The sequence below is a fragment of the Polistes fuscatus genome, unplaced genomic scaffold (assembly GCF_010416935.1).
Source record: "Polistes fuscatus isolate 324 unplaced genomic scaffold, CU_Pfus_HIC Scaffold1, whole genome shotgun sequence".
Lineage (NCBI taxonomy): Eukaryota > Metazoa > Arthropoda > Insecta > Hymenoptera > Vespidae > Polistes > Polistes fuscatus.
The window spans coordinates 18,567,320-18,585,042 of NW_025112997.1; the positions used below are offsets into that span (position 1 = coordinate 18,567,320).

At 37.6% G+C, this 17,723-nt stretch overlaps 1 protein-coding gene across 4 annotated transcripts in view; it reads right to left on the bottom strand.

Moving 5' to 3' along the window:
• The window catches only part of LOC122522498, a 261,578-nt gene that overhangs the window by 2,555 nt on the left and 241,300 nt on the right, over nucleotides 1-17,723 (bottom strand). Inside the window, exons 7-18 of one of the 4 annotated variants that reach the window (XM_043643685.1) lie at nucleotides 14,731-14,803; nucleotides 14,498-14,538; nucleotides 12,822-12,980; nucleotides 10,617-11,705; nucleotides 10,387-10,505; nucleotides 10,144-10,304; nucleotides 9,788-10,059; nucleotides 8,195-8,435; nucleotides 5,917-6,057; nucleotides 2,869-3,063; nucleotides 2,236-2,298; nucleotides 1,682-1,950 (exon numbers count right to left, since the gene is read on the bottom strand). In XM_043643685.1, the coding sequence (XP_043499620.1) occupies nucleotides 1,682-1,950; nucleotides 2,236-2,298; nucleotides 2,869-3,063; nucleotides 5,917-6,057; nucleotides 8,195-8,435; nucleotides 9,788-10,059; nucleotides 10,144-10,304; nucleotides 10,387-10,505; nucleotides 10,617-11,705; nucleotides 12,822-12,980; nucleotides 14,498-14,538; nucleotides 14,731-14,803 (2,823 nt within the window). Of the gene's footprint in view, nucleotides 1-571; nucleotides 618-1,681; nucleotides 1,951-2,235; nucleotides 2,299-2,868; nucleotides 3,064-5,916; nucleotides 6,058-8,194; nucleotides 8,436-9,787; nucleotides 10,060-10,143; nucleotides 10,305-10,386; nucleotides 10,506-10,616; nucleotides 11,706-12,821; nucleotides 12,981-14,497; nucleotides 14,539-14,730; nucleotides 14,804-17,723 lie in introns of all 4 variants that reach the window. The other 3 variants (XM_043643710.1, XM_043643694.1, XM_043643703.1) reach the window with 3 other exon arrangements.

Consider the following 17,723-nt stretch of genomic DNA (forward strand, 5'->3'; position numbering starts at 1 on the left):
CCGTCATTTAAACGGCATGGTTTTAGGTGTTAATGCGTTTAGGTGCGCAGGTTTCTGTTACGTCGATTACTTTCAATTCAACGCGATAAACCTAAATTTACCGTTAAAAGAATCTTTGATCGTTCAAAGACACAGGTTTTATTATATACATCAAGTAACAGACGCACCAACCTGACTGAAGTGCTGCGGGAGTGAAAGAGTTGGGATAATTAGGTCAATTTCATAGGACAGCGTGAGGTGCCATCATACCAGATAGTAGAAGAAATAGGTGATACCGAGTGCTGGTTGTTTAAATTGATAATTTTCTTTTTTTTTTTTCATTACAATACAAATTCGTGACACACAAACTTGATTCTTTTTTATTTTATTTTTCAATATGAAATTTTTCGGACACGCACATAGATACATATATATAAATAAATATATATTTATATACATGTATATGTATACTTTATCATTGTGTACCAACACTCGGACATCGTCTCGTAAAAGTAAAATTACTGGTGTGTGGATTTTGTATATAACACCGAAAACACATAGAAAACATGTGGCGAGTACGTCAGTTCCTTACCTTCAAAAGTAAACGTTCTCCTCAAAGCTCAATGACAGGAAAGGAGCTGATCGTGATCCCAGAATAAATCAGAATATATTATTTTTCATCATTAATGATATACCGCTTACTTTGTTCTTATATTTCTTTTTCTTGCGTATAATATAGGAGAGGTAACAACGCGAAACTAGTACCGACAAAAAATAGGTTAGGACAGATGAATATGAAGGTATTATGTAATGTTATTTTATTTCGGTTCAGGTGTCTTTTTCTTTTTATCGGCTGAACTATTAGAAGTTGCTTCTTTCTAACGTCACTGTATATATATATATATATATGTACAAATTTTTTTAGTTACACCTGAATCATAGTGGCATGAGAAACGTAATGATGCAACATCTCGTACAGAAAAACAACAAAAAGTTCAAAAGAAAAGTGAGCAAAAATTATGTGAGGAGACAAAAATGATCAAAAAAAGGGGAAAGGGAAAGGGTTTACCATCGTTGGTATGACAGCACATCATTGCATGGATAATAGAGCGTGGCATAGTACAGGACTAAGTATAAGGGTCTGGTACGCACACATTTACAAATCAAAATTTGCAATATCGCATATTTCGATAATTCACTCATCCAGATACGATAATCATTTTTAATTTGACGATAATACGATATTAACTGATAGATGAGAGAAAGAGAAAGAGAAAGAGAAAGAGAGACACACAAACAAGGATTTATGATTGCAATTAAATAATTAAAAATATGATCATGTCTGGATGAGAATCACCATCGAAAGCATATGCAAAGTCATTTTGACATTGTCTAATGTCTCTTCTATGCTAATTATTCTTTTCCTAAAGAGTGTAACCCATGAAACGCAAATATCAATTTCTAATCGTGATAACTGCGCGTGAGAGAAGTCTGATGAGTCCAAAAAATATCATTCGTAAAAAGCAACGATCGATTGATCGTAATAAAATATTGAACAGGTCGGGACATTACATACAACCCCCCCCACACGCAATATATCTTTTGTCGTCTATTTTTGTTGTTGTTTTTTACTCTTCCATCAATAATTTGATAGGAGGTAGTGTTACGCATGAAAAGACAGAAGCAACTGTCAGATCCTCACCGGGGATTCCTTTGCTGTACATGCTTGACATATCCTCGAACTTTGGTTTCTTGACAGCATGTCCGGCTATAGGACAACCCGATAGAGATCTATGCGTTGAGAATGAGCCATTTATATGACCGATACCATCGCAGCCTGGTGTAGGACAATTGACACCTTCAAATTTCATCGCTGTCGTCGCTGCGATTGCTGCTTTGTGTTGTTCAATTGTTCCACCAGACTCCAAGACTCGCGCTTTGTTCCTATTTGCGATCGGGCATCCGGATGCACTATAACGCGTCAAAGTTGTTAATGGTGTTAACATATATACATATATCTAAAAATAATGTTTCTTATTTTAAATAGGTATGAGAGTGATTAGTTTTTCTATCCTTGCTTCTTGATCGTATTATATAACATCTAATATCATGATCCTCCGATAGAGGGGATTATTCTCAATGTTTCGATATATAAAATTTCGTTAATTTAATTGATTGATATGAATTCATTTGAGGTGATTCGTTTGCGGGACAAATGGGTTACTGTTCTTTGTTGCTTATCTTCGTTAACCTTACCTGCGATGCGACAAGAATTTGCCAGTAGCATGGCCAGATCCATCACAACCTGGGATGGGACATCTGTAGTTCAAAATGGTAAGACCACCATCACCAGTACCGCACAACATCCATCCACACAGAGTAAGCGTGAAACGAGCGGAAACCGCCAGTTATTAGTCAGCGTCTTCGCCTTTACTCGGATAGGGAGAGTTAGTACGTGGTTGGTACGGGGATGGGTTTCCCCTTTTGGTCTCGTAGCAGATCTTGGTACGTGCAATGCGGTCACGTAGATACCTGCTTTAGCTACGTGTAACGTGCGAACGCGACGAAAACGTAAATTGAGATTGCGATTACTACCGACCCAGCAAATTGCAGAACTTGGAGAGGATCAGAGTTTCACGAGACCGAACCTTTAAGATTTACCAGTGAATTCATTTGAAAATCTCTATGTATATATATATATATATGTTTATGAGAGAATAAATTCCAATCTGTTACAGGCATCGAAATAATATCTACCACCGAACAAACAAAAGCCCGTAATTTACACTATATATATATGTATAATTATAAAAGATTTATTAAAAAAAATGAATGGAACCAAAAGCCGATAGTATTGTAGCCAAATAACGATTGTTTAAGCAAACTGACCTTAATGGTTCAGAATCCTGTCCATCCCTGGGTTTGCTTTTCGGTTTATTAGCTCGCGGACAGCCGGACAAACTTCTGTGAGACGAATAGTTTCCAGTGACGTGTCCTGATCCATCGCATCCCGGTGTTGGACACTTCAGTTCTTGAGAGTGCGCTTGAATTTGTGAACGATCGGCTCGCGGACAACCAGAGAGGCTAAAAATTTCATAACATTCAAAGTCAAGTTAAAGATGTTCAACAATTACCATGACGACTAAGCGCTGCTCTTCTCTATAAAACGATGAAACGACGAGTGTACACGTAATATAATAATATATAATATCTGTCACACTCTTCTGAAATGATATCGTAATTATTAAACCCGAAATAATAAATAATCGCAACGCTGTAATCTTCATGGTTTCAATCACGAACGTACACCTCAAGAACATCCAAGGTCTCCCGCAATACATCGCATGCAATTCACGCGACGTTGCCACGAGGTTTGCGAGAATACTTACATCGAATTTTCAATGCAGGATCCATCATTAGTTCTCTGTGATCTAATAGGATAGACCTCGATGAGCGCTTCCAAGCGCTTCATTTTCTTCGATATATCCATTAACAAATGGAATTAATATTTCAATCGTATTTAATCGAAAGGGAACGCCGAGGAAAAATCACCTCACCGAGATCATCATCCATTTAGACTTCTTAATTACTACGGTAATGTAAATAGATAAATTTTCGCGCTAGTCAAACTTGGACGACTTGCCTTGCATCCGGTTGAAACGAAATTCATTTTTTCTTTTTTTTTTTTCTTTTTTTTTGGGAACGATAATATATTGTGCTTATGATTTACATTTCCCGATTAATCGCATGCGTATATTCGTAAAGGGATTATGCATTGTCCTCGAAAAGCCTGATTTATTCTTTAATTGCACATTTGAAACGGGCAATCAACGAAGATCGATTTAAGTAGCATGCAAATGGCAACGCCGTGTTCCAATTGGATCACTCATGAGGTGTCGCTCGTAAGGTCGATCGCGTTTCAGGTTCATGTCAACACAAGGTCAGCCTTACTCTAAGAACACTGAAAGGGACAGCAGGGAGCACACTCACACCTGACCCCAGTGAAACTCGTCAATTGCCAATTATATTTAAGTTTCCATTGGAATTAGAATTGCACTGTCAAAAAAGTATTTTTTTTTCTTTTTTTTTTATAGTCAAGTCATTCGATTATTATTATTATTATTTTTATTTATTATTTTTTTATTTTTTTTTCTCCGGCACGGTTCTGCTCTGACATGGTCATTGACAACAGTTCGCTACGAAGCTGCCCACCTGAGCTTGGCGAAAGCTGATCAATATGGCGGATTAATGGTGATCCATAATACGAATCCGAAAGAAAAACTTAGGCTACTGCTGTAACAAGATTTACGCAGATAAATGTCTCGTAAATGGACAAGTCTTTTCTTTCTCTTAAAATTACGAAAGCAAGCATCATTTTAATAATGATTTTGTCATCCCTTTTCGTAGGGGTCGGGTCGAAATGGGAGGAAATGAAAAAATTCATTCAACACGAAACTTATCTACACACTTTGATAATAATGCATCGTATTACAAAACCAATAGATATATAATATATTTACGCAAGTAAAATAGACATAAATGGAGTAAAAGAGAGTGGGTGACAGACAGAGTCATCTTATGAGAAAAAACATAAGGATTATATATTTCATACTCATGTGTAAAAGCTAATTTTAATCAATTATATATCGAGTATACAAAATAGCTCAACTAGGAATGAGGATTTTCTAGAAGTATATATTCGATGACGCAAAAACACCTAAGAAGCCACTACGAATCACCGACACGCAATGGTGCAAAACCTCCATATAAAATATTTTATACATATACGTTGATGTATATGTGTGTGTATATATATATATAGGTAAATGATGTTTATACAAAAAAAAATAGACCGTTAGTGTAGACGCTTTGATTTTATACGTATGTATAAAGATGTATGATTTCGTTAGTCCAGGAATTTGTAATCCAAGATGAAAATGAAAATAAATGATCAAACCGGACGACAGTCATCTCATAGCGAGAACAATTCCTGTGTTTCTTGTAAAAAGGATTCAGTGACGTGTAAATATGTAGTATATTTGTATGTAGCGTGCGTTCGTGCGTGCTGCATCGTTGTTTTAACATACAACATAAATATATACCAGGTGCAGAGTTTATAGGAACGCCTAAATATCTTCGATATTTATGGTTTAATGGGAAAAATACTTGGAACAAAGTTATACTGATTCAAGGTGTATATATCCGACCGTTGATAGTACTTTTTACCTAATGTTAATTTTTGGTATTTCGTTAATTATTTATTTTCCTTTTAGACTAATTCATTTTTAATTTTATTCCGAATAAAAAAAGTATCGAAAAATTCTTATCCTTCGAAGTATTTTGAAAAAATATCTGATTATTCATGGTAACGAGTATAACAAGCAATAGTCTTTTTTTTTTCTTCTGGTTGAAACTAGGAAAATTATTATGAGGAAATATATATATGGTCTAAGGTGAGCTACATATTTACGATCATATTTTTCTTTCCCATGTGTGCACATGCACATGCATTATTGCACCAAACACTTTTTCAAATTACTTTGCGAAATAATCATTTGTCGATATCGTGTACCTTAATACAGTTTTTCTTTTCTTTTAAACAGAATACTACGATAAAATATCAATTCGAGAGAACAAATTTGTCCGATTTAATTAAAGAAACAAAGAGAAAGAAAAAAATAAGCACCAAATATTTTGGAAAAAATTATTCTCAATAGTCAGATGCAGTTCTCGTGAAATTATGCAACTTAGTTCGAAGTATCTTTTTTTTTTTTCCCATGAAACCATAAAAATAACGAAGATATTAGTGTTTTGTTTATTATTTTAAATTAAAATGCTGTATCCGGTATATGTATGCATGTATGTATTTAATTGGAACGTCGAGGATGTCAATGTCAATGTCAATGTCAATGTCATCAATGTCAATTGCTGCCTTGCCTTCTGTGGGTAGCGTAGTTCCCCGAGACATGACCCATGCCATCACAGGACGACGTGGGGCACTGTATCAGCTCCTTGCCGTCGCGACCACGAGGGGCGGGCCGAGGTGCAAAATTCAACGTGTGCCTCCTTATATTCATACTGCACGGAACAAGATGAACAATAAAACAACCTCAACGCGATTGCTCGTCTCATAAATGTGCCTGCCTGCCTGCTTACTTGCCTGCCTGCCTGTCGTCATCCGAATTACGAATAAGATCGCGTTGACCAATAATCGTTCGCCTTAAACGCGCGCCCTCGCTATAATTTTATTTTCAACACAATTTAAGCGTAAGAAAGAACAAAATCAAATCCAAAATAAATGAAAGGTCGGGCGGCGCAAGTTTTGGCTAAAAAATATTGTTCACTTGCGAGTGGGCGTAACATCGTTGTATCCTGTGCGAGCAAATCTCTGACCGAATACGCCGAGTGAAAGAAAAAGAGAGAGTGAGAGAGGTAGGGGTAGAGAGAAAAAGAGCAACGATGCAATACTGAGAAGTTTTATTGCGTTCTGCAACTTTTCTCGGAAAAGAGGGGGGCTGCTGTTGGGCTGCTGCTGCTGTTGCTGCTGTTGCTGTTGCTGCTATTGCTGCTCCTACCGATGCTCCTCTTTGCATTCGCGATCATAAGCAACGATATATGAAACACAGTCGAGAAAAATGTTCCCCTCCTTTTTTTGACGGAGAAAGAGAAGTATATGCGTAGAAGGAGTAGTAGGAGGAGGAGGAGGAGGAGGAGTAAAGAGGGACGAAAGGAGAACACGTGGATCAGAATCGGTGAGAGCAGACGATTTCGTTCCTACTTCTCGTTCGTCTCGCTCTTGGTCTCGTAGATGGACGAACTCACCCCGTGGGCTATGAGATGCTCCGAAAACCTCGATGACCCTTGAGTGGCCACGATATTGCTGGGAAACCAAGCCAGCGGACGCGGACTTGAGTGCAATTCACTGGTTCGCCCTCGGGTTTGCCCTATCTGCTTGCTTGCTTGCTTGCCTGCCTGCCTGCCTGCCTGCCTTCCTGTTTTTCGGTCTTCGTCTCTAACCACTTTCCTCTGCCTTCGTCGTATATCTAACTATTACATAACTCCCGTTCAATTCCTGACTCCAAGAAACCAATTTTTATGATAATCCTTTTCCGAGATTTAAAATCCAATATTTCCATTTGTCGATGAGTTCGAAACTGACGACGAATAAAAATCATTTCTTTTCATTTTCAATTCAAAAGTTTAAATCATTTTTTGTTTTTTTTTTTCCATTTATAAGCAAGAATAATGTAAAAGGTTAATAAAAATATAACCTTGATATATTTACTATATTATACATGTGTCGGGAATAAACGAATAAGCTGAATATTATGGCTTTAACGTCGATAACGTGAAATTTTGTTGAACAACGTGTATGGAAGTAACGATTCCAGTTGTAGAGCTAAGGCAGTGTAGGTAAGTTCCGGGTTCTAACTCCGACGGGACAGCGCGGCTTTAGCCCTATAATCCAGTGCGGTAGCAACTGATTATACCCCACCTTCCCTTTCAACCTTATCCACCCTCGGCAGCTCACCACCTCCTCCATCCATACTTTGGCTTGTCCTCTCTCTCTCTCTCTACTACGCTTCTCTTCTCTTCTCTTCCTTCCGTCTCCACTTCCTTCTTTCTCTCTCACTCTCTCCTCTCTCTCTCTTTCTATCTCTCTTTATCTCTCTCTCTCTTTCTCTACCTCTTACATGCCTCGAACCGCGCCTTCTACGCCATACCGTCGAGCTTTACGTCAATTAGAATAAGGTTGGCACTTTCGGTACGAAGAGTAATTACTTTAATTAACAAAATGGAGGTAGGTATGCGTAGCCTCTCCCCTTTTGCACAGTCCGTCGATGTTAGCCGTCGCCTTTCCGCCTTTTCGAGCTTCGGGCGCGAATATATCGCGAGAGAGATTTGCGCGACCCTTTCCGCAAGGCAAGTACCAAATATACAGACCTTATCGTGCGAAATTGTCGCATGGGTATTGCTTTTCTATTTATCTTACAAAAGATATTTTATCCTATACTTGTTTCTCACGTATCTATTATTATTATTATTATTATTATTATTTGAATTTATATTTGATTCGGAATAAAACTTATAAATTTTCATCGTGAATGATCAAACAGATTCTTATGACTATCGGAAAAAAGGACCGTACGATTCCTTTTTAAAGAGTAAATTTGATAGAATTGTTGATAAATTAGATGTATAGTTAATTTCTTACCTGTCGTCTTTACCAGATGGTTTATCGAGGGGCCCGACAGTATGCTGTGGCGGCGGCATACTGTAGCACGGTGCTGGGGTATAACCTGCTGGAATTTGGTATCCAGAAGTAACTGGACCTGCAGGATAGGTTCCACCACAATTATAACTTGCAGTGGGGTAGGGGGTATAAGTGTTTCCAGGATACTCTGGTTGTACACCAGCCATACCGTAACCTGGATGCGGGCTCATAGGTCCATATCCTATGAACAAAATATCATACAAAATTACGATTAATATAATATCTGTTCAAATATCGTACGTATTCCGTTTAATGAGAAAAAAAGAAATAAAAAATGGAATAAAGTAGACAAGACTTTATTCAAATTACTTTTAGATACACAGTCTGAACATTTCCAATGAGAAAAAATTCACTTTTCATTTCACTTGGTATACGTATCTTACAATTAATCTTAAAGAATCGAAGAAAGATGGGTAAAGAAAAATGAAAAACCGGGCTCGCGAAAGAACAAAGGTGTGGCCACGCGTTACTTGATTAACCGTTGTAAAATTTGCGCGTTTATTTACTGGCAAGAATTCATTTCATTGTGAGAGAAAAAAACGCGAAGTGCAAATAGCCGACGGATGGGTAGGAAGGTGGTGGCGGTGGTGGTGGTTGCGCGACGTTGCAGGAACACGTTGATGGCGAACGAACATGCCAGTGTGCGCTCGAATGTTTCAATTTCAATAACTACTCCCCAGCGTCGGAGTCCGGACAATATTGGCCGCACCGGACTTTTGCCAGCTACGTGTACGCGAAATATTGATAATTAACAATGGCCGTGTACCGTCACAGTGGGTGGTCCGGTATGGAAGGGTGTACTGTGAATGTCCAGAATGAAAGAGAGTGAGCGAGTATCTATGTACGAGCGTGTATGGAAGAGAGAGAGAGTGAGAGAGAGAGAGAGAGAAAGAGAAAAAGAGAAAAAGAGAAAGAAAGATACAAAGAAAGAACGTGAGAGAAAATAGGAGAATGAGATGGGGGAATATGAGAGATAAAGAGTAAAAGAGACAGAGGGGACGCCGTGTAGGTGGTTTGGAATGCCAAGGCACAGAGAGACCGAGGAAAATGAGAGTTGGGGGGGCATAGGTGCCTATTATGGCAGTCGTGTACTGTTCTGGCGAATTTTTATTCGACGGTTGTAACCACGTATCTCTCTCTCTCTCTCTCTCTCACCCTCCTATACGTTCTTCATGCCTCTCGAAACCCCGAGGGCGTCGCACTCTTTGTTCTCTTCCGCGCGTTTCACCAGCGAACTTCCTCTTTGCCACCCTCTTCCTACTCTATCGGTAGATATAACCGCACTACATCGACGTAACGACAAGCTAACGTGAAACGTTATGGTACCTTGTTATAACCGACTATCTTTCATCACTGTGAACCTTTTTTTTTTCAACATACGAAAGTGGTAACGGTGTCCCCTTTCTTAAAACATCACTTTGGAGAAGAAAGATGTTCGGGTAGGAGGAAGTAACCAGTTAAGATGGTTATCATTTATTTTCGAGTGTACGAACAAAGCTCGAGATAATGTTGCAATAAATGGCAATAACTCACCGGTAGGATCTCGGTAAGCGTCCATGTAGTGGGAACCACCGCTGTCAGGGGGGCTTTCACGACTATATGCAGCTACGTGCACACCGGGTGGCGGGAATCCTGGGACAGGCCTGATTCCTGGACCCCCGCTGAAATTGACTGGCTCGTTTGCCGTGGAGAAGTCCACGGGCTCGGTCTGTTCCTCGATTGGTCGTGGTGCCGGAAAGCCTGGACCTACGGGAACCGCCACGGCTTCTCCATGACCCGTGGAATATTGAGGACTTGGTGCACCACTGAGTATATGAAATATATCCAGTTTTTTACATTTGTTCTTTTTGTTCTAATTCAATAAATATTCAATTTGATTAAATAATTACCTGTGAAGTCTATTCACGCTAAGGTCCAATGTTTGACCCTGAGGACTAGGGACTTGAGGACTTGCAGTCAAGTGAGGACTTGCAGCAGCTTGTGGACTACCTCCGACAGTTTGACCTCCTCCATATTGCGGACTGAGACTGCTTGAACCGTAAGGAGGAGCCTACAAATTATTTTAACGATTCATATGAAATTTCTTCCATACTTAGATATTGATTTTTGAATATTCCTAAATTCACGCCAACCTGTGGACTGGTCGAAGTAACGCTCGACGTGGATAGATCCATCACCGAACCCCCTGGAGAGGTTGGCGGACCACCAGGTTTTTGCATTTGTTGAACTTGTGCTACTGTCACGCATTTCACTATAAAACGTATTCAAATAATTACGGTAATTGTAAATAATTCGTCACAATGTTAGAAGAGAGAAAAAGTTGTAACTATATTATATGATTTTATAAATAAAATATAGTTACCATCTTCCGTTTTCATCATGCTCGCTGCCGTGGCAGCAGCCATAACCATTTGATGTTGTTGCGCGGCTGCTGCAGCTTCCTGATGATAAACGCGTTCCTGTTCCTCGGGCGTCATGCCGGTCTGTCCCAAATAATACATATTTGATCTTGAATGCAGCTGCTGTTGTTGTTGCTGTTGTTGTTGTTGCTGCTGCTGCTGTTGTTGTTGCTGTTGCTGTTGTTGAGGTTGGATCGGGGCACAAGTTTGCGCATCGTATCTTTCGTACGCTGACGTGGTACCTGGATCGTATGGTCGATGATTAGCAGCGTTGGCTATTGGATTTTCGTAACCCCTAGCAGCGGCGATCTCATTCGAATAAGTAACCACGGGTCTTGCAATATTAGTTGTTCCTGGATGCATGTAAGCTCTCGCATGTTCGGCAGATCTGTGATGATAAAGTTCTTCGCTGGTAGTAGCAGCTGCTGCAGCAGCTGCAGCGGCAGCCATCATTGTCGTAGACTCGTACGGTGATCTTTGAGACATTTGATGACTCATCCTCGTGTCTTCGACCATTGGCATGGGATAAGCAACTGTCGGTTGCATTGGCAAAACGTGATGCGTTGGATGTTGATTTGAATGATGTATGCTTCCACCTATGGTACCCCTCGAACCCATTGCATCCATCGACGACAGCGATGAGGAATTTGAATCCTGATTCATGTAAGAGTCGTATGTAGGCCGAACTGTCGGTGGTGGGGGTGGTGGCGGTGAATTGACGCGGCACGATACGCTATCTTCCGTTTTAGGTACCAACAGGTCCGATGTATTTTGGCCTCTACTTGGTAAAGGATTGCAGCAACTACCGCTAGCAGTCATGTTCTCGGTCTTAGGGACTACCTTGCTTGAACGAGATGGTGGACTTTCCTCCGACGTTTTCGGAGGCTTCACATTTATCCCTGTGCTTTTCGTAGAGGCATAATAGTCATAAGTCAAGGAACTTATCACTGGCTTTGTGTCCTGGCTACCGGACGAATACTGCGAATAGGATTTGCTGTCCATTGATGGTGGAAGTAGATTTGTGCTGATATATTCTGGAGGTATTCCTGACACTATTGTAAAAAAGATTAATCATTTGAGATATAATGTATTAATTAAAAGTTTTATATATAAAGTAATATTAGATTGAAATTAAGATCGAAATAAATCATTTCAAAATTAGATTCGAATATAGCGTTCTCTTTCTCTAGCTGAATATTATGTTAATTGTTAATAAATATAATAAAACTTAGATATCGGAATATTTATCATATTTAAATTCTAAATTATTGAAAATTTATTTTATATAATACTGGATCCGTTGAAACAATATATGAAGAAATTAAGAATTGAAAAAGAATGAATTTGTTGAATTATGTTAACGTTACATCTCTCATACCAATCGATGGTTTGGGAAGTAATCTAATGTTTCCAATGAACGTATAGACAAAATTTACAATAAAAATGAATGCTATCCTTTCGCCGCGATACAAGTGAAAAAAGAACAAGATCGTGTACAAATATTAAACTTAAAAAACTACAAGGTTGAAAATGTTAAAAATGCAACACCGAAAAGTGTGTGGAGGAAGCTTTTGATGTATGAAAATGAAGAGCGTGCGGAAGAGTCAGAAATAATAATAAACGACGTAGATGAAAAAGCTTGCAGTTCTATCAAACGGAATACCAGGATGAAAAGAATGTGACAAAGCTGTTTGGAATTTGACGAAAACAAATAAAAAAAAAAAAAAAGTGAAAAACATTAATAACTGCAGATAAATACGGTGCCGATGAAATTCTTCCAAATATTAAAAAAAAAATCAAATTCTGTATTTACGAAGTAAACGAAAAAACGAACACTCACCGATGGAATTCAATTCCAAATAATTAATACATGTATTATAAAAATATTATCTATTTGTTTTTTATCATTTGATTGAAAAGGTAAAAAAGAAATTGATTACGTTGACGAAATTATTTTGATGAAAAAACAAATTGGACGACCTATGTCCCTATACTTTGAAGATCTGAAGAACCTACACACGTTCACTATGTTTCTACACCCTTCTAAGGTTTAATCCTTATCTCTCTCACACAGTAGGATTCGATGTAGTAGCAGGATTTTGTTGTCCAACGAACGAATGGGGCCTAGATCGAGATGGGGGTTGGTTTTTTTCTTTTTTTTACCTTACCTTGTGCCCTGTGTCGTGCTTCGCGTGCGGCCTGCTTATTTGCCGCAGCTATTGGACACCCGGAGAGGCTTCTATGCGTGTTCCTATTAGAGCTGACATGACCACGACCGTTGCAGCCAGGCGTCGGGCATTTCAAAATAGTCTCATGCATCGCCAGAACTAGAGAGAACCCAGAGACACGTGGCGCCGATCAGACACACGCTCACACAACGTAAGGAGGAATATATTTTTATATATATATTATAAATATTTGTATGCGTTTTGAGTATAATTATCACGATTGAGTAGAGAGTACTCCTATTATGATTCTAAGGAGTATACAAGGATTATCATTATAAGGGGAAGGATTATTATTATTAAATGACTATTGTGGATATCAAATAATTGGGGTTTTGAGATCGATACATTTTTAATCAAATAATACAACAGAAAACACGTATATAAAAATAAAAAAAAATAAAAAAAAAATAAATAATAATGTGTAGCATATAAGAGATCAGAGAGGAATACAGGAATAATGAATAATAAGTAATATTACACAACATTATCAATAACGATAAATCATTATGTGTAGTGACAATCAAATATACCAAGCGGGTAGAGAGAAACGCAAGAGATAACGATATAATTAATAGAGAGATAAAATTATATAATGCGATTTACAAGTATTTCGTGTACTGTACGTATGTTGTTTTTTTGTTTTTATTGACACTATCAGCAACTTATGGTGTTCAATTTTGATGTAGTACTGTTTGACAATGTGTATCTGTGTTCGAATGTAGTATAAAATGATCGTTAAAATATAGCGAAGGTTTAATTAGGATAATAATTGACGCGTTTGATATTTGATCTTTCGAAAAATTCAACGAGTATCGTTTCGTACGATGGAAGTATAGTTTAAATGTTATTATTTGTAACTATAAAAATAATAATAATAATAATAATAACAATAATTATAATATGGCATTAATGGCATATCCTGTTAACGATTTTCTAAATGGGTGTTATAAAAGGCTGACGAAGGAAAAATCACAAGGTAATTATACTCAATCGCATAATCCTCCGTACGATAGTTAGACAGACGCACACGTTAATGCCAAAGGGGGGGAGGGGGTCCTTCGCACTTCTCGTGTCTCGAGTTCTCCACAGGTTCGTAGGTACGTCCAAGAAAACCAAGTTCGAGTGTGGTGATAAAACTCTCTACTATATAATAATAATAATAATAATAATAATAATAATAAACTACCAAATAACACAAAAAAAAAAAAAAAAAAACACGAGATAAAATAAAATGAAAAATTGAAAAACGGAACGCAATAAATAAAGCTCTCTACCCCGCAAACAAAAAAAGCACAGAGAAAGAATATAATGTAACAAAGACAGAGAGACAGACAAACAAACACACATAATGGAACGTCAGGCTCGTTTCTTTTTCGTGTTGGTACCTATATTTATCGTTTTACGATCCTCATATGTAGATATTAATGTATATCTCGCGACTATTTTAGACAAAACGAAATCCATTGAAATTGTTTTTCCCATCTAACTGATTTTAATATAGGTACTGGCTAATAATATTGCACCCTAATTTCTTCGTTGTTTAGAAAAGGCGCTTTCGATAAAAAGAAGATGCACTACTACTTACAAAGGTATCATTTAAATGAAATTTTACTCACTTTCGGGCGTTAGTTTATCCTTTCGTGGACAACCAGAAAGACTGTGAACAAATAAACATGAAAAACGTTAAAATTTCACATTATTGGTTACTATTATTCGTTCTTGAATTTTAATCGATCGGCAAAATTCCAATTCTATTCGATATTGAAATTTGATTACAGAGAAACGCGTATCTGTCCTTATCAAACGGGGTAGAGGGTAAAACGCGGATTAATTACCGATAATTGCTTACCTGCGGTGATGGGAATAGAGTCCGGTCACGTGACCCTGCCCCGTGCAACCTGGGGTTGGACACTTGTTGCCTTCTGTAACAAATCAAAGCGAAGTACGTGAATTTATGTTTGCTCGATCAATTCACTTTATATATAACAATTTTTGTTCCAATATTATAAATTATTAAATATTGAAAGAGTCTGATTTTATATCAATAATAGTTGATTATTACGTGTAATTACGATTCGTTCATAAATCGTTGTTCTCTCTCGAATAAATCAAAGGATTGTATTTTAGTACACGTTAACGCGAATAAAATATTATTTATAATATCGTAAATTTTCGTGATTGTATTTAGTTAATACGAAATATTAGAGTTTGGATATGATTTAATAATTACGCTTTGATAAAGTTTACTACTGGCAGCAATCTATTACGTTAAACTCAATTTCTCTCGTGGTTCCCTGTTAAATACCACCACACAACAGTCGATATTTTAAAAGGTTACTTTAATACAAGCTTTATTTCGATGGCAAGATTGATTAACCTGGAAAATCATACGAAGAATTTATTATTACGAGTAAACCAACAATTATATTATATTTCGTAAAATGTATTATTTAATATTAACTTTAATAGAATAAATAATATATTTTGTTTAACACATGTAAAATACACGCACGATATGTTGGTAGTATTCGACAGTGTATTACACTTGTATAATATTGTCGTCGAATGCAAATGAACTATTAAATGGATGACAACCGAACATGTCCAACATCACGTCGTTGTTTCAGTTAGTACGTGGGGTGCATATTCAATATATGTGTCGTTGTTTGTCGATATATTCTAATGTTTTAATCGTTTTTCAATGAACAATTTTACGAAAAAAGTACCAGCGAATTATAAACATAAAAGTATAATTAATCTGGAAATGTTATAATATTTTCGTATTTGTGAATAATTTCTGTCTAATATATTTAAATCTCAAAATTAGTGTTAGTATAATGAGATAATAATACGCATATCGATATTAATAATTATGTATCACTCGTTTACTAGTTTTTTTGTTCTTAATTCCATTTCTCAATCGCAAACTTTTCAAATATTTTTCCAAATTTTCTTTCCTACCCCATCGTGATACTTCGTGAAATTACGACCGAAACAAAGTAAGCCTAAAAACAACCGACATCGGGATCTGTCGTGCATTAAATACACCTTAATGACACAGTATAAATCATGTACGATCGTGTTCGTGTTCTCAGAGTGACCTCGCGTGACCAGACAATTACAGGTTGCCTATAAGTGCGGATAGTCGAGAAGTATCAATCTATTGGGATGAGACTAGAGCTTTCTATTTCCTATCTTCGAACCTTAAGTCGATAAAATAATCAAAATCTATGTTATAAATATTATATAGTTAAGTTATAAATACTCAGGTATCACACACATGTACACAAATAAATTCAACTATAAATAATAATTAAAAATGATTGCTTAGGGTATCGCATTGATATCGTAAATTTATATATTTATATATTGATAAAGTAATCAAATAAATTTATAAGACGAATTCAACACCTACACACAATATATACACATATATATATATATTTTTTTTTCTACATAGGTAGTAAGTTTGTCACGTGTATCACAAGGGTCGAAGACGGATTCCGAGAGAACCTTAAGGATGAATCCAGGTTTAGGTTGGGGCGTCGAAGCTTTCCCCCTTGGAGTAAGCGCACTTTTATAAACTTTGTCGTGTACTAATCCCCCTCTGACTCTGATCCCTCTAGCCAACTACGGGCGATCCTGAATCGGCTGCCATGACGGCAGAAAACTTCATCAGCCCGTCATTTCGCGTTCTAGAGAGTGAGATAGAACGTAACCCTGCTTAGATGTCCGTGTTCTCCTTAAGGCGACTTCACTCGGACCACTTCGTAAATTGGATTACGATACGTGACGTCATTAGCGGCATACTTTATTTGCAGAGTTCCAAGCCTTATGTCGAAATTAACGATAAGGAGAGCACTACCCCGCCATCTCTACACTCTCCTCCCCCCCCTCTTGTATCTGTGATAAACGTGATTGGTATCTTTTCAAGAAAATATTCTTACGATTAAAGATTTACCAAAGTTTTATTTGCGATTGTATTTAAAAGAAAAATGTAAAAATGATCAACACGATTTCTACGTCTTGTTCCACGATTGTTAATTGTTTTAATTATATAAAAAGTGTATTAGGAAAATAATTAGATATTTTTATTTAAAGCGAATCAGGGCATTCGGGGGTTGATCTCGTGCCTTTTTAATTAGGATCATTCTCGAGAAAAAAAGAAAAAAGAGAAAAAGAAGGAATAAAAAAGGGTGACGAGATAAGTGAGGGCACGCGGTTAGCCGCTGGTAGGATTAATAAATTAGCCGTAAGGTTTTAAAACCCGACTTGTCGTCGTCGTCCTCTCGTCGTCGTCGTCGTCGTCGGTGGCTAAGCTTCAGGAAAAGAGAAAAAAAAAAAAACGAAGGGGAAGGATAATGGTTCCGGTCAACAAAATGAATAGCGGCACGCGCTGTTCTTTACGGATGTCTGAATAGACTTGTAACGAGCCGGTCGTACCACGATTCTTCCTCTTTCTGGTCCCTCCTCTGGTTGGTATCGTCTCTCTTTCCCTCTCTCTATTTTTGTTCCTTTTTTTTTTCTACGGGAATCCTAAGTCAGGGTAGGTAGAAGGATAGAAGAGGAAACGAGTGGAATCAAGGGGTGAGAATGAGGATGAGCGGTAGTAGTAGTTGCCGAGGGTGAGGCTGAGACCGGAGTGTGTAATTGTGTTATTTTGTAGCCATTTCACGTGAGGGTCACCGCGGGAGAGCCAAAGGTGTACATAAACACCAGGATTGTTTTATTCACTCGACTTGTGATGCGAAACTCGACGCGTACCGGGTTTGTACTTTTTCACTATTTCTATCATCCTATTTCATTCGTTCTACGAATGGGTTTTGTTATGTTTTTCTATTT